Source organism: Lutjanus erythropterus, chromosome 15 (assembly GCF_056507025.1).
Source record: "Lutjanus erythropterus isolate fLutEry1 chromosome 15, fLutEry1.hap2, whole genome shotgun sequence".
In the NCBI taxonomy this organism is placed as follows: domain Eukaryota; kingdom Metazoa; phylum Chordata; class Actinopteri; order Lutjaniformes; family Lutjanidae; genus Lutjanus; species Lutjanus erythropterus.
The window spans coordinates 26,793,390-26,816,875 of record NC_139331.1 but is presented as its reverse complement, the minus strand read 5'-3'; the positions used below and the strand labels follow the sequence as shown (position 1 = coordinate 26,816,875).

The following is a 23,486-nucleotide window of genomic DNA, read 5'->3' as shown; positions in this document are numbered from 1 at the left end:
CATTTTTTGTCTTTCGGAATCAACATCAGTATAAGTTCAGTTTATATATACCATAAACACAGAGGAAGTGATGAGAGAAAAATGTATGCTGGGAAATAGTGCTGAGATCCTGCCCAAAAAAGCCCAAAGTTTACTGTATACAACTCCATAAGGAGTAGTAGAACATACAGTGATTAATATTTGTACTTCAGGAGAGTACTTCCACTTAGCTCAAAGGTAAACTTCATTGTTTTCAAACTGAACCCTGTTTTCCCATGTATTTGTGTCAAAGTGGCTAATGGGTACAGCAATTTTTGAAACTGGTCCAGTATCTAGTGTGACCACTGCAGCCAGCAGCATGGGCTGAAGTGTAACCATTATGGGCAATTGTGCATCATCATAGCGTGTCCACTAAAAGTGCTTCAGCCACTGACAGGCTCAGATTATTAGTGTCTGACAACATTATGGAAAGGATCCCTGCAGATATTGAGCTTTTGATCGAAGAGTAACATTTTTTTTTCCTAACCAGAAACAGCTGTTTTGTTGCTGTCACCAAACCCACCAGGCTACATTTACAGAAACAAGTCATTTTTTCACTGTAAAAACACACTTTATTCTTATAACTCTGCAGAAACAAAAACAAACCTCAGCAAAAAAATCTTGTTCTCATGTTTTTTCCCATTGCTCCAACAATCACCAACTCTGGTTTGGTCAAAACAAACCCTTAATTCACTGTGTTAGATGTGGAAATTTTCTGGCTGAACACACCGTTCTCCCCACTGCTTCACTGTTTCTTGCTCCTCTTCTGATGTTTTCTCATGTAACAGTAAATGAAGGGTTTATTTTGACCAAACAACCAGAATCGGTGATTGTTGGAACAGATGAAAGATGAACCAAGCTTTTTTGGTGAGTTTTACTTTGTTTCTGTTGAGTCTGAATAAAGATTGTGATAATGATAAAAAATACTGTTTGTGTAAATGGAGTCTGGTGGGTTTGGCAAGAGCAATAAATCAGCTTACGCTTTACCAAAAAGATCCATCTCTTTAGGTCTCTTTAGATCTTTAGATGTTGGACGTGCTTTGACGTTGTGCAGTGGTCCATGAGGGATACATTGCTGCCAGCTGCAGTGGCCTCCTTCAATTGTGGACCAGTATCAAAAATTGTCTCCATTAGTCACTTAAACATAAAACATGGGAAAATATGGTCCAGGTTGAAAAAACTGATGTTACCCTTTAAATATTTCAACTTTATGTTAAATTTATGTATTTGGCAGTTACAGCTACTAGTTATTTTTCAGATTAAGAATTTATGTAGAAAACCCATAATTTATAAACAATGGTATTTTTGTGAATTAATATTTAATGTTGCAAGCCACAAGAATAAAATGCTGTTTAAATGTTAATATATCAGTAATAATAATCCAATAATATAATATATGATAATATACCACTGACAGGGCATTCTGCTGCCTAATGAGTGCTTTTAGTTTTCAAGATTCAAGACTGAAGATTTTTAAGTTGCGTACTGTATAACAATTATTCATCTACTGTCTAAAATAGAGGGAAATCTTCAATATGGTAAGGGATGGGTGCACAAAAACTTTTTTTCCTGTCAAAATGTTAATCTTCATCCATTAAAAACCTGCAGAGTCACGTCAGCGGCCATCCCCAGGCCGTATTTGTTGTGAGTTATTACTGTGCTTCCAGCTCCACAGCTTCTAGAGAGCCAATACCTGCCCCTGTGTTTGCTCAGTCTGATTTGTTGGGATTGCTGTTTGTTTGGCTCGAGGGTTGTGCATTTCTCACTTGGCAGAAACAATCCAACCTCAGTGAGCAATTAGGCTGGGCATAAACAAATCTGGAAGTTATTGATAGAGAGACTGGAGACGAATGCCGGACTCCTGGATGGAATGGTAATGATGTGATTAGGCTCTAATCTGAGCATTGATGAGCAGGTTTTGTTTTTCAAAGGCATCACAAAGTAAGGATAAAAACTGAACAGGTTAGCTGACACAGTTGTGTGGACGTCTATGTGGGGGTTAACAAGTGCGGGAGTACATATTTATGGTGATGATTTATTTGAATGACTTTGAAAGAATCCTTTAATTTATTGAAAGCATTCTGTATTAGAGTTACACTTTTTAAATGAGTTCTTTTTATTTTACGAGTTGCACTGAAACAGCCCTGCCAGCTGGTGTGTGTGAGTGAGTCTGTGAACTGTGATTATTGCCCTGCTGCTACCCAACAACAACAAGCCTAATGAACTAAAAGAAAAGACAACTTACGGAAGAAATAAACTTCAAATGACAGTTTTTGTGTGTGCTCTGTGCTCAAACGAGACTTCAAGGCTGTGAAAATTATCATTTCTCCAAAAGAAATGTTTTAATCCACTTATTTTTTGAAGACGATCACCAAAATCATACAACAAAAATTGGTCATATTAGGTTGCCGTTACGAAGCAACCATCAAGTCCTTATTTGCTGCATATATTTGATGTATTGCTGTACATTGTGAGAAAAATGTCAGTTGTCTCATGTTACCTTCAAAGCTCACATACCAACTGCTCTTTTTAAAGCTGACTAACGCTTATAGCTTGCCTTTATATCAGGCTATTGTGATGGCTACTTGAGGTTTGAAGTCCTTTTCCATTAGTAGACACCTTACAACATCGATGTTGTTTTCTGTCTGCTAAGCGCCAAAACTACAGCCATTCTTTCTGCAAATGGCCTCTTCACAGTGGCAGTTTGAGTCTATTTCAAAGTCCACTTTGCAGTTCCAGAACAGTCCACAACAAGAAGAAACAATTCCTTTTTTTCTGAGGGATGACTATTTTTTTTTTTGTAATGTATGAGTCTATGAATATATATCTCTGTGTCCACTCAGCCATAACCTGTAGTTTCGTGGGATAAAACCCAGAAAGCCGAACAAATTGGTGTAAGTGTTGCGTCACCTGGTGCAGTAGCTGTCGGAGGCGGTGGAGCTGAGACTCCAACTGCTTGTTGTGTTCCTCCAGGATATGCATGCGGGCCTCCAGGCGGCCCTTGTGTTGTCGCAGCAGCTTGGCTTCGGCTAGAAGATCGGCCTCATCAGGATGGGAAAATGAACCCTCCGTCTCCCAGGGGCCTACAGCAGGGGCCCCTCGTTGGCCATGCTGCTCCTTTAGCTGCTCATATTCCCTCTGCAGGGTCCTAGTAATGAAGGGTTTAAAAAACAACACGTTCTTGTCACACCAAGGGATGGAGAAGTGCTTACATCATTTACCTAAGGAGAGCAGCAATACCACAATGCAAAATAATCTAGTACAAGTACTGTGAGAAAGACTTTTGTAAAAAAAAAAATATTATACTAAGTGATGAAAATCTATCTGACATGACACAGGCAGAAGTCATGTTCATGGACGAGGTAACATTAAAGTTTTATTCATGTTTCATTTAGTCACAGATGCCTACTTCTTTCCTCACCCTCTGATGTATCCGACGTATCCTATGTTTTCCAGGAAATTATAGCAAATAGCTAGAAACAGCTAGTAGGAAATGCACCGTTACCTTGAATAAATAATGTATTTCTCTCCCTTTGAACTTTGTTAGACACATTTGGGATAATGGTAGTGTATAACTCAGCAAAATAAATGGCATGTTTACTGTTTTTTGACATTTTAATGCAGAAATGTTACATATTGTAGCATCAAGTCCTGCTGGGAAGTTTATCTTGTCACAAAATGTGAAAAGATGTTTACATGTTTCGTATATCAAATCTTAATCTATAAAGTCACTGCTAACTCCAGCAGTCAGATAAATGTAGCAGAGAGATGTGTGGGATAGTCATTTTTGTGTTTAATTTTCACTGAAAAACTTATTGTTGTCACCGGTTGTTCATCCTTTGACCACATTTGGTAGGTATTAACCACTACATACCTGGGACGCCCCACAAGACCTGCCATTTTTCCTGTTCCATTGTGGCTGATCAGCGTATATGCAGATTCTGTGCATGTATTTTTATTCATGTACACCAGTATGTCTCTGTATGCATCTTATATAATTTTCTTTCTTTATGATACTATTTAAGAGTCTTAATATACTTGCTGTTGTAGCCATACGTTACCACTAATTTGAGAGTGTTGTATTCCTAGGAGCCTTGTATAAATAGATCAGAAGAGTTGTGCTCCTGAGAAAGCCAGCCTTTATTCTTGTAATTACATATCTTTGCCATGCTTAATATATATCAGTATTGCTTTTTGTCATGCTTCAACTGCTAACCCTGGAGGGGGCTTCTCTCTTGCGTGATTCTTCCAGTGATTAAACAATAATTATTATTGCAAACATTATTGTGGTTAAATATTAATATTAATATTATCACTAACAGACTCTCAAACGGAGCATTCAAAAGCTCCTTCCTGAACCCTTACAGTGGGGTGCCACACAAAAATACCAGTCATGTTTACCTCTGCTTTCTGAGTGAAATCCTATTTGAAGTGGATAGACAAACATAAAGGACCCCCCACCAAATCTCTCGCCTCACTCCCTCCTCGCCCTCTCTTTCTCTCTCTCGGTGCAGAACCATAAGCTGCCGTGCTTTACTTAAGTTGGCATTTATGAGCCTGGCGGTAAAGCTCTTTCTCTCCTCCTCGTGCTCCCACAGTGCCAGTGTGTGTGTGTGTGTGAGTGAGTGTGTGTGTGTGTGTGTGTGTGTGTGTGTGTGTGTGTGTGTGTGTGTAATCAGTGTTAAATCACTCCAGTCGAGCCTCTGGCTGTGCAAAAGCACCTATACAACAATAGATCGTACACTGGCTCTGTCTCTAAGCCATCTCCATTTACTGATCAAACCGGGGAAGGGCTTGGCGTGAGAGACAGAGTTGGAAGTCCGGGAAGTGTGTATTTTTATTTATTGTGCTGTGGACTCTGACAATGAACACATGTACTCAAACACAGAGAAGCTGTGAGTTAACATGAGACTCACTCAGAAAAACTTTAGTAATATTTCCCCCATATTTTGGGTCTTAACCAACCTCATGCCAGATTGCATCCTCTCAAGTTTCTTTCTTTACCTCTGTTCCTCCTCCAGACGGGCTATGATCCGCTCCAGCTCGCCTCGTTCCTCCCTCTCCACAGCCTGTAAGATCTGGGCAGGACTCTGGGGCTGACTGCAGGGGGAGCCCTCCCCTCCCAGCGTCTGACAGTACTGCAGGATCAGGGCATGCTCGTCATCCCTGTGGGGGTGGAGAGTGTAGAGTCGCGTGATGAGACGGGAGCCCAAACATCTTGTGCCTGTTAGTCAGTCCAGTCCACCTTCTGCTCGGTTAGGGAAGGATGGCTTTTTTCAGTGCAAAGAACTATGGTTATTACTTATAGCAAATCATTATGCTGGAAAATTACCACAGAACAGTACTGCTCTAAAAAGGCAGAGAACAATAACTACAGAAGCAGTGAACAACAACAACAACAAATAAAAACAGCTCAGTCTGGTCAGTAATCTATGCAACAGAAAGAATATTTCTAATAGAGATTTTTCACATGTAAACTAGTTGACTAAACACAGGTGTCAGCAGTGATACTAATTAAAGTCCACTTAATGTAGTAGAGCCTTTCCAGTGAGCCAACATGTACAACAGCAGCACCCTGACTCTGTCTGACCTGAACTGAACAGAACCTTAATTAGTATCATTAGTAACACCTGTGTTTATCCAACTATTTCATGTCAAAATGGCCGCTGTGAAAAAGGTCTGTAGGTTAATTTTATACCTGTTTAGTTTGATTAAGTGTCCACATAAATGCCACAGAAAGTGCATAAGATCTACAGTAAAAAAATGCTATGAAAACGTTAGTTAGCTAGTTGCTAGTTTCTGTCTCTCTACTGCTAATAATAATAGTAAATGGAAATCAATAACAAATTCATCTTTAATTTAAAACATTTAAACATGATTTAAAGGTAGCTTAATCACACCAATCCAACAGCATAAGTTACTATTACTCTACTCAGCTATTTATGTTTCACAGGAGTTTGGTTAGGTGTTTTGACTACTGCCTCGTTCAGTTACCTGGAATAAAAGTGAATTCCCAAAACGTTGTGTCACCTAAAATTAATATTTTTCATTCACAGATTATAACTGGGGAAAAGCATTCACTTGATTTATCTGTCCTGCTTTAGCATTAGCTGTTTAGTTGTCGGTCTGACTGTGACAATTTTACATGCCATTTTCAGGAAAATGATACATTTCTATGGCATAATAAAACAGATTCTGGTCCATTTTGACCAAATATGCAGCCATTTAGCTTAGTATAAATAGGACTGTGTGATATAGTTGAACACTGAGACTGCGATGTGAATCACAATGGGGTGAAATTATCATTTCTGAATCACAATTTTAATTTTCACTGAAAAAAAATTTAATATTATGATGAGATGACATTTGTTGGCGTCTGTACCAGACAAACATGTTTTCTTACATCTGGATAACAAGATTTGTGAGCCAGAGCACGTCTGCAGCACCACAGTACTTCATTATAATGCTGCTTTCACACATTTTTCCTTTCTCAAAAGAATGCAGCTTTTGCAGTTGCAATTTTGATAATATTTCTAATAACTGTGTAGCCCTACTTAACAGAGAAGATCCCTACATTTCAACAGAGGTGAAGATTACAATGTCATGCGACCAGTAAACCTACTGCACTGATGCCACTGCAGCGTTTCATTGTCCTCTTTCATGAGTCAGTGTCAGAAGGCATCAAAGAGCATAGGGTGGAACAAATACACTTTTGAGAAAAAAAAGCTAGCTTACTATAAATAGAAACCACAGCTTCCAAGAACCCAATCTAAAGAAAGATTGTGGTAGCTGCCATGATATATAAGATCTTCAGCTATTGTAGCTCTGGTACGCCGTAAGCTCCACAATCCCTGGTGGAACACAGATGTGTCAGTCTCTACTATCTGATAACTGGAATAAGGGAGGGCTGTGAGAAGATGGAGGGAGCAGAGGAGAGAAGGAGCCTGACAGTCAGATGGATAGATATGGAGGAAAGGAGGGAAGGAGAAACGGCTGCTGGTGTCTGCCGTCGTGTATCAGTATGTGTGTGTAGGTGTCGGTCTCTTTATGCGCTATCTGACTGATCTGAAAGGGGGTGGCAGGTCTTGCCAAAGCCCAGCTGTCACCTTCCTCCTGAAACACAACCTGAGCCTTGAAGACTAAAACCTGACAACCGCACAAGCAGAAAAAAAAAGGGAAGAAAAAAAGATGGCAGACTGTTATTTAAAAGTCCTTTCCATTGCTAAAGTGACTGTCATTTCCTGAGCCAGTTTGACAGCTTGAAATGGAGTTTGGCTGAGAAAGTTTAGTGGCGTGGTGACTCCACGTGTGGCTCTCCTTCCTCTTCTGACTCTCTAACACTATTCTGGTATTTTTTTTTCATGGTTTCAGCCTGTCCAGACATCCACAAGTACTAAAGCTGTCACTCTGATGTTAATATCCTGCTGTTGTGTAATATTGAAAAGAATATACAGTACCTGGACAATGAGAGCAAAAATATTACCATTGAACAGTACAATTTCATTTTATTATTTATTTTCGCAGATTTGGCTGATACTTCTACTGGTTATGACGGTTTTACTCATCAGCTGCTGAAATTTGAGAACATGGTGTCAAGGCTACAACTAAGTCCAATAGCGAAAGAAACACAGATGTGGAGGCAAACCATCGGTTTGTAAACAAACCAGCAATTTGGACAGTTTTACAAAAGCCAAAGTGAGCAAACTTGAAATGTCATTACTAATCCATCACTGCACAGGAAAACTATGCAAAGTACAAAATGTGTATTTAGTTTGAACAAAACTGTGTCTTTTTGGAGAATGAACACTATAAAATATCCTGGCTCCATTACATATCTTTGTCATAAGTGTTTGATAACCACATTTGGGGGATCACTGTAAAAAACATACATTTATGTATATATTCTATATACTGTATATTACATTCTCTGTGAAGAATATCAGATGATGTCACAATATCTTAATTAATAGATACTATATTGTGTTGACTATTAGACAAATCAATTGTCAGGTAATTTAGTTGAGGAGGTGCAACTTCCTTCATATCACTGATGGCAACAACCAAGGGACAGAATACTGTATTGACCTCTCTGAGTTGAAGCCTGTGCTGTGCTTAAAGAAACACTTCAATCAGTGATATCCAGGCAGGTAGTCTTGGCACCTTTTAAAATATGCGGTGACTTGCTATTAACTTGGTTCACACACTCTTATCAGGGCCAGACCATAACTGAGTGCATAATCCTTGGCTATAATGAGTAAGTTAATCAAATACACTCTGGAGAGGAAGCTGGCAAACTGAAACGTCTCAGGTTTTACACAAGGTACCCTTGAGTTTCACCACAGGAGATAATCAATGACAATTCAGGAAAAATTCAAAACGCCATTATCGCCCCATGCATAATAAGAGACGGAAGGCTTCCTTTCTCAGAGATGACATGAATTATACCATTTCACGACCAAGGACCTGGCGAGCAGGTAACTAATGAAAGGTACATAGAATAAGACTTCCACCTCTTTTCACATAAAAGGAAGAATATGCTGTGGCACTAGCCTTCTATGAATGCTGAAGGGCAAAAGGTTTTTATCATTCACCAGCCTTAGTGCTTTATCTGATTTGAACTTTAAGTACAAGTTTAGAGTCTTTTCTTTGAGAACAAGATTTTCTTCGAGTTCAACCTGTTCATATATTTTGTTAAAAACAAAGACACCAGTGATAAAAGAGACATGACATAACTTTTTAAATCTGATCTCAATACGTTTTAAACCTTTCTGCTCTCAATTCCTTCATTTTCCTTTTTTTTTTGTACACAAATATATGTAATTATTCTTCAGTTTCACTGGTGGAGACTGAAGTCACGCTGAAATGGCTGAGCTACTGATAAATTACACATTTTTCTTTGAAATATGTGGATGCTGTGACAAGGGAGAAAGGGATGATGAAGAACGGCTTAGTTTGTGGAAACAAGCTTGAAAATTGGTGGCTGTGCTGTCCGTTGGGGTTTTGGGGGATGGGAGTCCAGCACAAACTGAGTGACCAATTAGGCAGGTCCCTGGCAAGAGGACGCTGCAGCAGGACATTATGGCTGGCAGGGGGACAGCAGAGGACAGCAGGAAGGGGATCATTACGTGTGGAAATGGGGAGTACAGGGCGGTAGAGCTGGCTCACAAACCACCTGCTCTGGAGTACTGGGAGAAAGAGGAAGCACGGTGAAATGTCTGGAGGCTGAGGCAGTGTGGGTGCTGTTTGAAGAGGAGGGAAAGACCGAGAAGAAAGAGATGACGGAGGAAGAGAGCATCAGTGTGGGAGAAGAATTAAATGTGAATAATGGCAATGAATGCCAAGGCTATTAGCTGCAATGTGTTGTGAATATGAGTGCCATGTTTGGTATGGGTGAGCGAGGACACGGCTGAGGGGACTTTTACAGTCTTTACCCAACAACAATGGTTTCCGGGCCTGATGCCTAGCTAACATATCACAAAGTGAGCAGCTCCTCTCGAACTGAAGAGCGCTATCAGCTGCCGAGACTGAGCTCAGGGAGAAACAGTGGGCGATAAAGACGGAGAGAAACAGGAGAAAGAGAAACCAGGAAATTGGGAACATGAGAGAGAAAAGGAATGGAGAGGATAGAAAAGGGGCGTTATAAGTCTTTAACCATCTCACCAGGATAGAGGAATTAAAGCTCACTTTCTGTGAGATCACAGTAAAGTCCAGTGACTTCATTTACCAGTCAGTTCAAGTCAATTTTATTTATACTGTATAATGACAATTCATAAGAGAGAAGTTATCTTGAGGCACTTTTCATATGGAGCAGGTCTAGTTTGACTTTAGATCTAGTCTAGGTCTATTCTTCATAATATTATTTACAGAAACCCAACATTTCCCATCAAGAGCAAGCACTAAGACAACAGTGGTGAGGAAAAACCTGATTTCACAGGCAGAAGACAGAGGAGATAGGCTCCAACTTGGGTCCATCCGGACCGATTTGATCCAATATGAGTATCGGGTGTCAATAATGACATAATTCACTCTTTGGATATCAGACTGATGTTGCTGATCCATGTACCAATCCAGATTCCACGGTGGTGTCTATGAATTATAAATATATAATAATGCAATCCTATGGTCAAAATGTTGTAGCACACAAAAATTAATAATCAAACAGTTCTACAAAGATATCAAATTGTCAGCTTATTTTTTTTTTGTCTCCCAGAAGTCTGCAAGTGTAGTGTAACATGAGACAGTCTGCAACTGAGTGAGCTAGTAACAGCTGGCTAACTCAATATTCAATTTAAGGTTCCTATGTCTTTAATCTGGAGATGTTTTAGTCTCAAAACACAGAGAAGTAAGACAGCAACATATAATGTGTGTAGCCAACATTCAAAGGGTGAAGGTTGTTGGACTGGTTATAAGCAGAAGGCTTGAGTGGTTTCTGTTTTTCATACCTTCATGCCCTCCTGACATTTCACAGGAGTATATGGTATATGATGGTAGTATCTGAGGTAGAGTGTCCCCTCAGAGTTGCCATGAAGCAGGAGTTGTTGGCAAAGTTAACTGACATATATAGAGATGGACAGCATGAGAGCTCTTCAAAAAGTGAAGCCAAAAAGTTTTGCTCGCCCCCTGGTGGCTGGCTGCAGTACAGGTCATGAATCCTGCCTCCCAAAAGTTAATAGCTAGCACAAATGAAAACATCAAAGCACACATCAAATACATTTCTACCCAAAGTTCTTATGCTGTTGTTCAAGTGTTTGTTCAAGTGATGATTTTTCTGATCACTTTGGTTTTAATTAGTTATTTGACGTCATTAAAAGCCGCTATCATATCATGATTGACAGGGGAACTCGAAAAGCACGACTCCAACTCTGATCATTACTGCTCAGACTCTGGCTCCAAATGACATCGTCACTGCAATATTGCAGTGCTCGTATCTGGGATACAACTGTTTTGTACAGTGAGAGGTAGTGGGGACATGTCATTCATCTTTATCTAGGTCAATAGCAAAATTATGTTGTTGACATGTGGGAGAGAAAATAAAAAGAGGCTGTTGCTGCTGGTGATTTCACTACATCGCCATGTCCCCTTTATTATTTTCCTATAAAACCTGCCTAGTTAGGCTCTCGGTTACATTGGGGGTTTCTTTTCTGATGTCCCTGCTTTGTCCACTGGTGATAGGAGCCAGACTTTTCCTGGCTCAGTGAGACAGTTGGATGTTGCCATGAGAGCGACAGTGGAAGCTGCGGTGACTACAGTGGTGAGCTGGTGAGGATATTGTCATGTGCCAATTCAGTAAAAATCGGCCAAGCTTTGTAGAGACAGACCATTGGTGGCAATATATCACCTGAATACAGGATCTCCCTATCAGTTTAAAAGAAAGAAGAGCGTCTATATGTTTGACGGTACTGAAAATCATACCTTTGGGATTTCTAAATACCCTGATGCACCATAATGCCTTGATAATGCCCAAGCCAGATCGGCAGATATCCAAATTCAGGTATTGGATTCTATCAGAACTAAAAAGTAAATTGGTGTATCTCTCTTGTTTATAATGCAGGGCTTCAAAAAAGTATTTCAATGTTTACCTCTGTGCTTAGTGTTCAATCTGAAGGTTGCCTGGGCCCAAAGGTAAAACATGATTAGACTACAACTAAAAACGATGAAAGGAGGAGCAGAGAAAGAGGACAGGGTATGATGAAAGGAGGTTTAAAAAGAAAAGGGGCTTGAGAAATTAAAGGGAGAGGGATGGGAATAAAGGGCAAAATATCAAAAGACAAGAAAAGGGACAGCACTGGGGGAACGACTGGAAAGCACAAGATAACCAAACAAAAAAGCCTGGCGAAAAAAGGGAAGCAAGGAGTCTCGCTCCTCCGTGACGTACTGGGGCGTCGATGACAACATTGTGCTTGGCTGGAGGTCAGAGAAAACAGGCTACACCGACTTCCTAATTATGGATTCCCTTTTAGATAAAAGCAACGCAGGACAAAAACGAACACAAGCACTGAAGCCACATGCGTACACACACTTTATCTCTAGAGCGCTCGCTCACACACACATACTAATTATTGATATCACTGCACAGCTGGCAGCGAGTCCAAATCGGTGTTTGCAGGCTTTGAACAATCAGAAAATACAAGCCAAAAGCCAAACATGCATGTAATTGGCAAACGCAGTCATCCATGTTACGCTATGCATGTTTTCATAAGCTCAGACGCTGCCAAGAAGGCACCTTCTACCATCGAGTCAAGCATGGGGATCATTTCTGCAAATGTGCGTGTGTGTATGTGTGTGTGTATTCACAAACAACCAGATGGAGTGGTGTGATAGACAAAGAGGCTTGGGTGAAATAAGCTGTAGGCGGAAAAGAACAAATCTTACAAAAAGGAGAGGAAAGACAATCAAACACTCTGAACCAAAGGCATTAAAAAGGAAGAAGAGGGAGAGTAAATTCGTAGCAGAGAAGTGTGACAACACAACATACAGCTTCTTCTTTTAGAAAGAGATATGGCTGAGTGGGCTGTTTTACTCTAGTGGTATCTATAAAGCACAATACTGCTTCTTTACGAAGGATTTCAAAGTTACTTTCTCCTTAAAAGTAGGGCTTGATGCACACATCTGCATATAAAAACAGGGCTCCTGGCTGATTCTGGCCTTTTAAAAACAGCCCACACTTCATTCACGACTAATTTGAATGACATTTTATTGCAGCACAGTAACATTTAAGTGAATGTTATCAGATTTATGACGCAGTGGACTTGTTTTTTTTGTTTTTTTTGAGGAAATTAAGCTGGCTGTAATGACGGCTGTTTTCATAAATACCAATTTTCATCACAAACATCTCAATATTATTTAGCTCTTAGTCAAAAGTACGAGCCGTTACGTGGGGAATCCATTCGAGTAAGTTAATTATCCTCCACAAAGCCACCAATAATAACCTACAACAGCTGACAAATTGGGTGTAGTTAATTTTCTTTCCTAATTAGTGGTATTGTTAAGACTGCAATAAATAAAAGTTTATTGATGCCCCTCTTGAGAGCTTGGTTATTCATTTCATGACTTTGCATTACAAAAAAAATGTATATTCGATCAAAACAGGACGATTTTTTTCCATAAAATATAATGAATGCAGTATGCACACAGATGCTATATTGTGCTCCATGCTGATAAGTACAAAGCCATTCTTTTCAAAGATGTGTGCTGCAAAAATGCACTAATTCCAGTATCGTTTGTGACTGGCATTTAAATTTCCTTTTTTCTTGCAGGATTGTACACTTTTTATCTTCACAGTTACATTGTGGCTGTTGTTGTTTTGCAGCAAAGCCGAATGCAAATCTTACAGTAATGACACTGATGTTGCAGTGAATGAAAGCAGAAGAACTATGATTGTGTTCTAAATGTACCCTGGTGGGTGTTTTTTTTCCCCTACACTGTTAAACCCATTAGCCTTCATCAAACCATCATCTTCCTCACCTCATTAGAGCTCCACACACTTCTGTGTATGAGCGTCAGTGTTGTTTTCGGAGCCGGCAAAGATAATGGCTTCCTCTCTTAAATAAGCGGGAGTACAAAGCACAAAAGAGTAAGGAGGAGTGGGGATAATGTGTTTGTCCCGCATTACGGAAGCTCTGAGAGGAAAATAAATCCACCTCTGTTTCCACCCGCTTCTGCTCACCGACACGTTCTGTCTTTCTATTCTTCTGTCCTCCTATTGATCAGGTGAAAAGCAGAGAGCACTTCTGGGAGCTTTCAATCGAACACCTTCAGTTTCTAAAACTATTCGCTATTCTTCGTGGCAAGTTCGGATAGAGGTGAAGTGTGGGAGCAGCGGTCCACGTGATGCACGCACATCAGCAGGGGATGTAACCTGCAACCGAATGAATCTTGATGCTTTGCTTCATCTTCACTCAAGATTCTCAAAGGCTTTAACCGTCTTCCCATGTGCCTTTTCGCTGTTGTGCTATGATACTGCTTTTTTGTAAAGAATTTTATTTTTAAAATCCTAAAACTTGTTTTTCTTTTCTTTTCTGTGCCATAAAGGGAACCTGTTTGCTCTCCAGGTGCACACTTTCCAACACTTCTGAAAACATACTTTTTGGCTTTGTGCTACTTGAAATTGTTGTTGAGATTAAAGAAAAACTTCAGCACACTCTCAGTATCTGCTGTATTCTCATGCACAAATTAATTTCACACATGCATAAACACACATTGCTAATTCCCAAATCTGATAATCATCTATGATCTAGGAAATCTTGAGATCTACAAATGTCTTATCAAATTAGGCGATCAGAACGAAAAGTAATTCCCTCCCAAGACAAGACCGCAGTGAAAAGTGTGCACCCATGTGTGTGTGTGTGTTTCTGTTTGAACACACATGCTTGTGCGCCAATGAGCTCAGAGGACGTTTGAACCTCAAGAGCTCATTCCCCCGATTAGGATCTCAGTTGGGAAAAGGGGACAAATACGCCCTTCAACTCAAATGGCCTACAGAAGACATACACATGCCTTCTCTCACACTCACACTCACACACACAAAATCAGAAAATCCAGGACTCGTGCTCCTCATCAGCCCTCCCTCCCTTTTTTGTGATTTCTTCTTTTTCAAGTTGCCACATTCTCATCTCCTCTGATCAAAGATAACTGGTCATTATCAGAGATCCTGAAACCAATCACTCTCACTTCTCATTGTTGGCACTCCAATCCATTACAGTCCTGTCCATCCCACTGTATTCAGCCACATCCCTTTGTCTTTTCCCCCTCACTTCACATGTCTTTTGCTCTTTTAAACCCATTCCCAATTCACACACACTCTCTCTTGAACTATTTTCAGGGCTTTGCAAAGCCACCTTGTTATGTTTTTTGCCTGTGTTTGATGCACTGTATGCGGGAAAGGCAAGTTACTCTGACAGATAAACAGTTACAATGAAATCAAACAACAACTTCAACTTGACTCTTGGACCAAATGTATTTGTTGTTGTTGTTGGCTGGAATGCATTAAACTAACTGTAAAGGAAGAAATGTCTATCTGTCTCTAAGTTCTTTGCATGAACTGCTGAAGAACCATTCATCCAATCCACTTAACACTTGGCGGGGGTATTGCTAAGGACCCAGAGGAGTGCACTGTCAAATCTAGTCAGATGGTGGTGTTATAATAACAAACTTTAAATTTTGGCCTATAACAATTGAACTGTAAGTCTCAGGAACAACATTTGTTCTGGATTCAATGGGTCCAGACCACTGACCTATATTAGAAATGGACAACATGAGAGCTCCTCAAATGCGAAGCCAAAGCATTTCCATCACCACCTGGTGGCTGGCTGCAGTATAGGTCATAAATCCTGTCTCCCCAGTGTTGAACAACAAGACATGGGCCAAACTAAAACATCAAACTACATGTAAATAAAAGTCCGGGGGCTTCGCAATCGGCCTGCTGAGAACAAACATATGCCCCAAACAGTTACTGCACTATTTTGCATGAATATCTACAGCCACAGGAAAAGAAAAACAGTGTTTGAGGGGGGTATGTAGTCACGTTGATGGAAATGTAGAAATGTGTAAAAATGTCAGAAATGACCACATGGTGACTCACATGCTTCCTGTGGCAGAGCTGCTGTCTGTAGGCAGAGAGCCGTTAGAACGCTCCATCTGGGCCAACCTGAGAAAGAAACACTCATAAGTGACTGAAACTTTAATTACCGGTTCAAACTGAAGCATTTCAGCACTGTCATCGTCTCCTGAAAATGCAGAACACCTACGTCAACAAATGAGGATCTCAATGCCACAGTAGCACACCAATTAAAATTCAACGGCTGTAGTTAAGTCTCCAAGTGAGTTAAATGACAAATGACCTAAGTTATGACCAAATGAAGCAGAGCCGTGTGTGTGTGTGTGTGTGTGTGTGTGTGTGTGTGTGTGCATGCGTAGAATTTTTCTGGTCATATATTCAGACAAAGCACCCATGTTAATGAGGCTGGTTCCTGAGATCAAAGCCTGCATTTACTGAACTTTGTAACAGAGAGGTAGCAGGGTTGTCCAGCAGATTAGGAACATGATCCACACACTCGGCTTTCAAATTGAACTATGACAGAATATGCAGAGGGAGATATTTATAAATTATAGTTCCACTGCTGAAATCCCATCACTGTGCGCATTCTTCTATGCAAATCTATAAGCTCCGCTGTAATCTACAATGTCAGCTTCTGTATTTCAGTTAAAATTGTAATTCACAGGGCTCATGTCTGTGTCATTGCTGATAAAACAATGCAGCCAGAATTGCTGAGCGAAGGTTAATGGTGTGTGACCAGTGGAAGGCTACGGGCCAGACAGAGCAGCGCCGCATCAGAAGACCCTCAGTGATTAAAGCTACGTGTGGAAGGACACACTGGGTTGTGCTTTGACACAAGCAACCCATGTACACTTCAGAGACGATAAGCTACGCGCTGATTAGAGATTAATTTAAGGGGCAAGACGGGATTTGTGCATGTGTGGGACCTCAATATTCAGACTTATCGTAAAATCAAACATGACATGTTTTCAATGTCAGGTCAACAGCAGCATTAGCTTGGTGATGTTGGTAATGATTAACTGCAGAACACACGCTGCGTCCATGGGTCTGCTGATGTTCACAGCAGGATCACTTGAAGTGAGTGGCTGAAAAAAAAAACAGCCATTGGGCCGATCTTCTGATACTCTGATCTTAGCAGCAAATCTATAATGTCACCAGCCGGAGAGGTGCGTGGCTGCAAGTTCACTCAGCAAACAGATCTGACATTCCACTGAAATTTAATGTGTGCAAACACCACAAAAAACACAAGCAGATACACAATATTCAACAAAACAACAAACAATAAAAAAAAAATGCAGGTCTACTAAAACATAATGAGAGATGAAGTATTTTTTTTACCCTGTAGATATACTAAAAAGGGAAGAAGTGGAGAAAAACAGTTTTGCTTCTCTCATACATCTACAATTGCATGGTGAAACTGGTTTCAAAATCACCCTTTTAAAACAGAAATGACAGCAAAATGTTTTTTTTCCTCCTCACATTTAGTGGTAAACATTTCCTCTCTGTCTTTGTAATTTCCCAGCTTGATAGAGCAAGTTTGATGTTGCAGTATAAGTAAGATGAGTTTTTTGATAGATATGGGCAGAACGTCTTTGTTTGATTCTGGCCTAAAAGTGTCAATTTGTTTTGTAGTATAATGAGAATAAATAGCAAAAAGGAAAAAGGCTGTTTTCCACAACAAACGTCTTGTCTTCAAGAAGCACAGGAGCAACTGATAAAGACAGGCAACATAATTTGAATTTATGTGATTGCCTGAAAGATTTTCTGTGCAGTCTATGGTAGTTCAATAGCTCTTTAAAGGTGTAGTATGTGAAAATTGACATCACCAGAGAAACTGCTGGCTGCTGCTAACTGTAGCTGCCATTAGCAATTAGCTGTGCACCCAGCAGTCCTATTTTCTGACTCAAATCTGCCTGGACTGGGAGCTCGGAGCATCAGGGGAGTGTTAGTCTTTATATCGCTAGCACAGAAGTTTTGGATCAGCTAAGCAGCTAAGCATATTTTAGCAACTTTAAAAAAAAGTCCACATAAAAAGAGTCAATATCAGTTTAAGTGTATTCTCTAAATCTATATGTAGAATATTTTCACCAGTTTATCTCACAGCTCACAGCTGTTATATAAAACCGGTAATTCAGAACAGGAGAGTTGCTGGTCTACCACTGCCTCAATTGGTTAATTATTTTTGTGTTGTTGCATGACTTTGGTGAAGCCGAACTAACCTTTTAAAACACCGAATTCACACTAAACACCAGCAACTTCTGTGTTGTTACATGTTAATTCACTGATTTTGCCATTGGAATTTGGTTTGGAGAGAGCAATAATTTAAGGGGTATTGATCTCTTCTAGATGAGCTTTTTTTGGGTGGATGTTTTGCTGCTGACCCTGTCACAAAGACAAGAACCTCATATGAGCCTTTTCAAAAAACTCTGAACTATTCCTTTAAAGTCCTTAAAAAGTGGATTTCTCAGCCTATAATGAAGCTTTTTCAGTGTGCATCATTTAAACGGAGTTAGCGATTCTTTCTACATGTGCTTTGTGGCATCTGAGATGATGAGGCGATGATTGGAGAATGCGATGCGTTACCTGCTGGCATACTGCTCTATCCTGGAGTGGGTGTCATCATGAGAGAGCTGAGGTGACTGGGACAGCCTGGAAATGAATGGGGTAATGGAGATGAATGAGATTCAGCATGCTCACACAACCTCATTAACACAAAGAGATTCACAGGCACATGCACACGCTCTCTCTCACACACACAGACAGACACACGCACATACACAAACTAATGGCCCTTCACAACATCACCTAGAAAACAAATCTGATGATCCTAGAAAGAGAAATAGGAGAGCAGGATGATCTACGGAGCGGTCGGATGGTTTTTGACAGCCGCTGCTGGGATGAGCAACTGAATGCTAGTTGGAAGCTTTAGAGAAGAGGAGAAGGTGACGTGAGGAGACAGTGGGTGAGTTTTTTTTTTTTGGTTGCATGTTCAGCCAGTGGATCAGGCAGGCAGGCAGGCAACATGCAGTGGCTTAGTTGGAGTGAGGATTTTAAGGGGGAGGTGAGTGAGTAAAGGTGTCGTAAAAAGGCATTCCAGTCTGGAGACGAGGTGTTGCTGGTGGCGTTGATACTCACTCATACTGCTCCGGACACATGCTGATGAGGGTGACGGGACTGTAAGAGAATCGGAGGGAGGGAAGGAGGGAGGGGGGGAGTTGAGGTATCACAAAAAAAAATTACAGGGTCAAAACCACTCAGTGGGTTAGAAAGAAAAAAAAAACACAGCTGGTGGAGGAAGAAGTGGAAAGAAAAGTCCAACGGCTGAGTGGTTGGACTCAACACAGAGGGAAGTAAAACAGTCAACAATACATACACCACATGTGGTCATGGTTATCCCGTGACGTTTTCTAAAACCTGCTTCAAAATAGACTTGTGACACAGAAAATGTGCAGGTCGTCAGTTTTTTAAATCGTCAGGATCAGCAAGTGGACCTGTCAACACACTGTAATACAGCCAGGTTGTGTGTATGAAATTAGGGTTTCTGCAGGTTTCAATGAGTTAAATTTAAACATTTTAAATACTTTTTTTAGACCATCTTCAATGCAATTTAAGACGTATCTCATAGCCATTCTGGTAAAAAAAAAAGGATATAAAGAAATCTGGAGTCCCAGAATGACTTTTTTAGTTTATTCACATTCATCTGAGCTCTCTCTCTTAATCTGAGCTGTTCTCTCTTCTCCCCAATATCCTCCTCATTGTTCTTGAGCTTCTTGAACTTTTTCTTGCAGCCTCAGAAGTCGCTCACCAGTTGTGACCTCGGGACTTCGCTGATGATCCCAATGTTTATTAAGCACTATACTGAGTGATAACAGACATTTGCTGGTGTTTCATGACTTTCCATGTGACACTAACGCATTTATACCCACATTTCCTAACTTTGAGTGTTTTTTTTTTTTTTAAACAAAGTGCAGCAAATCTCAAATTTGATATTTGAAACAGGCTGCAACAAAACATTAAAGTGTCAGATCTTGATGATCTTGAACTTACCCATTTTAGATGGAAGTAAAATTAACAGGACAGACAGAAATTTAAAAGGACACTGCAGCTGTAGTGCTGTTGCCAGAGACGCAAATATTTCAACTTAGTATGTTTCCTTAATCTCTGGTAATTTTATGACTTATTACAGTAAACAGACAGATTTCTCCTTTAAAATCAATTGTTAAGACTTGTCAATAATTGTCAAAATCATATGTAAGACTTTTTAAGGACCTGCAGAAACCCTGATGAAAGTTCCCTCAGAAAAGGGTTGATCATGTCAGCTGACGTTGCCGCTGTCACACATATTTCATTTAATTGGTTTTTACAAATCCCACTGCATAGCATACAGAATGATATGGCCCAAATTTGTTCCTTTTTCTCATTTCTTTCCAGCAGGATTTACTGAAATAGCACACCAGCAAAAACATACATAAAACCTCTTTCCTAGTTAATCTGCTATTGATGACATTATGTTATAAAAAGATCAAGCATCTGAAACTCCTGGTCATTAGAGTTTTTGGAAATAAAAGATGCTTGAGTTTAAAGTCTTGTCAAGTTTCTAGTTTCCAGTCTGTGATAATTGCAGCTATTCTTAGAGACGCAGTGAATAAATTGCTATTTGTAAACAAATGGGACACCCCCTTATCACAAAACCACAAAGAAATGTGTTGTTTTCACGGAGGAGGCTGGCAAGAAACAGGCAAGATAACAGCAGAGGTTGACATTCTTTCGCCTTGCGCTTTTGTTCCCACATTAAAGGAGAGAAATTCAGAGGGAGACGTGCCGCTTGGTGGTTATACTTCTCACAGTGGGGCAGCCGCTGTAGTCACACTTCCGTGGCTGCGAAGAGAATTTGAAATGTAGCGGGGATTCAGACGGAAAAGAGTGAGACAGTGGGAGGAAGGAGACTGGGGTCGGCAGGGCAGAACAAAGTGCACTCATTTTGTTTTTCAAGAGTGATGTCAGTCTGCATCTTTGCCAAAAATTGATAGCTACGTGGAGATGTTTTTCCTTTTAACCAAATTCTTCTGATGCACATACAATGAGGTGACTTTAACCTTCAGGTGGATGCACTTGGAAAGGAGTAGTTGTACTGAAGACAGAAACAGAGAGGAGGAGGGAGAAGAAATTGGAAATGAGGCGTGAAAAAAATGAGTGAAAGAAAGGTGACTAAGGAAAAAGAGGGAGGGGAGAAATCATGATAGCAGAGACCTTGGGGCTTATTGGGCTCTGATAAATGGGGCTGCTGTTTAGAGTGTGTTTGTATGGAGGGCTTGTTGTGCTTGTTGAGGTACGATTGGAGGTTGCAGAGCAGAGCCTTTTTCAGTTTCCACTTCTACCGGTATTGTACTAAAAGTCTGAACAGACCTGTGATCAAAATGCAAGACAGCAAATCTGAAACTTAAGACCAGTATTCTTAAATCATCAGTCGATCAGTTATGAACATCTTAATGTTATCTTAATGTTCCTTCTAGGTGAGAAAGTCGCCTTTTCCATTAAATCTGAGAGGATATTCAAAATTCTGGACACCAAGGTTATTCTTAAAATGGAAAAATGAGACTATTCTCCATCCTCCGCCTTTTGATTTGGCACTCATCTGAATGAGCTCATGCAGGGTGAGTCAAACTCAATTAGACAGAAACTTCCAAACACGCCATCAGTGTAAGGATGGTGACATTTTAACAAAGTGTTTTAAAAATAATGTTGTAAAAAATAAATCAGTGTCTTGCCAGTGAGGTTAATGACAAGCCTGGGGTAAACAAATGGTAACGGACATCGGTTAAGTAACGAACACCTACTCACAAGCTGTACACCCATGCAGACAGGCCTGTTTTTTGAAAAAGTTGGCTCAAATAAAGCTACCAAACTTAGGACCTGAAGCGATATGATCTTTAATAACTCTTTTCCACTCACTGGGGTTTGGGGGGTCCCCATTCTCACATCCAGTCTGGAGTACCTACATTTGCCAACATTTATAATGAGAGCAGGCATCACTGCTGCCAAAAAGACGATGACTTTATATTAGAAACCTCAAGACACAGTTACAAAAACTCATTGGATTAACACGCATATTGATTTAATTAATATGGATCTATCAGTGGCAAGAGTGCATGGTGCTGGAGCTGGTACTATTTCAGCGCGGCAAGTGATGGTGGATAAAATCAAGGACGTGCTGTAATCAGCATTTCTTTTTGTTGTTAAAACTTGGATCCTTGTATCCTGCAAATATTATATGGAGACCCAAGGGGTTTTTGTATAGTTGTTGTTGTTTGTCTTCATTGCGGTATGTTCATATTTACCTGAAGCAAAAGAACAATAAAAAGTTGCTCATAAAAAACAGACTTGGGCTGTGTTCTGCCCAAAACTTGGAAGGAACAGCCAAAAGAGCTAATGTCTTTTTTTCATCTCTTTATGCACTTGTAAAAAAAACAAAAACAAAAAACATTTGCGTATTTGTTTGTTTGGTGAATACCCTAAAATGTTTTTTTAAAATCAGTTTAGTCTCTCACGCTGTGGTAGTCACTCTGTCACATTTAGCACAGCTTCTGTCTGCTCTCCCTATCCTCCATTTGCTCTGTCAGGGGTAAAAGACCATCTGTGCACGCTGACACTTCCACCTGTCTGTCAGAAAGACTGCTGGAGGCCTGGAAAGGGAAATCTGTGTGAGTGAGAGCAAGACATGCTCTCTATATTTACTAAAATTCAGTAGATGATGTATTGTGCATACTTTTGAGATTAAGTGGACAATTTAGAGAAATACTTTGTAATATTCAGTGATTGTGGAGAAAATTTTTATTTAGTGTGTTCCTTAATCTCTTATGACATATCAAGGTCAATTCATGATTTAGTAGAGCTAATAGTACAACTAATTTAATTGTGCAACCTATTTATCTACATATAGTGAATGCACGTACATAAAACAACTTTGCTGACATATGACTGTAGAAAATTTTCAATCTGAATTTTTCATTTAGTTGTGCCTGTTGTGGCACAGACGGCCAAAGAGACCGCAACCTCAACAAAAGTATTATTAAAAAAATAAATAAAATAAATATGGGGCCACTAAATCCACTATTCAAAGCCATTAACCTCTTTGCAAGGCCTAATGCAGCAGATACGAGTGTACTCAATCTGGTTACGTAGGGTAAAAAGCAAAACAACAGCGAGTGGGAAACCATTAGAAAGGTTCTTTCACATTATCAAATATAGCTATGACGAATCAAAAATCCTATCTGCCGTGAAATGAAGCAAAGATACAAGTGGGAGGTGAGAGTAGGTGGTGTTTTGCTCTCTCAAGGTGGAAAGAAACAGAGTGGGTGGAATTAAAAAAGAGGAATGATGATACAAAGGTGGAAAGGGAGAGAGACAGCGAGTGAGTGCATTAGGGAGGGCAATTATTCAGCAGACAATCTAATTTTCTCTTCTGCTGCTACAGTACTTTAAAAATTACAACTTCTAAGAAGTTTGCTTTATTCAAACAACCAATGGAGCCTGACAAGGCACTGAAAGGTTTGGAGGGGATATCTTGAAAAATTAAAAAAGCTTTGAACATTATATCCAGGATGATGTTATTAGCAAGTTTTTTTTGCCTTTGTTTTTGCAAATTACCAATTTATTACATTTGCATTCAAGGCAAAAAGGCAAATATATGACACACACACACGCACACGCACACGCACACGCACACACACACACACACACACACACACACACAATTACTTTATTTTAAAATTCAAAAACTGGGCAAAATCATCATTTTTATAACATTAAAATGTTATGATGTTTACCTAATCTGTATAATTAGTCTTTTTAAGTAGGGATTGAGACCTTGTTCCCATTACAGAAAAAAATCTATTTCAATTTCAGTCACAAT

At 40.0% G+C, this 23,486-nt stretch overlaps 1 protein-coding gene across 1 annotated transcript in view; it reads right to left on the bottom strand.

The window, feature by feature from the left end:
• utrn (utrophin) overlaps positions 1–23,486 on the bottom strand; it is a 215,888-nt gene that overhangs the window by 8,831 nt on the left and 183,571 nt on the right. Inside the window, exons 70-74 of the mRNA XM_084737221.1 lie at positions 18,710–18,748; positions 18,158–18,223; positions 15,599–15,664; positions 5,023–5,184; positions 2,929–3,166 (exon numbers count right to left, since the gene is read on the bottom strand). Of these exons, the coding sequence (XP_084593347.1) occupies positions 2,929–3,166; positions 5,023–5,184; positions 15,599–15,664; positions 18,158–18,223; positions 18,710–18,748 (571 nt within the window). The remainder of the gene's footprint in view (positions 1–2,928; positions 3,167–5,022; positions 5,185–15,598; positions 15,665–18,157; positions 18,224–18,709; positions 18,749–23,486) is intronic.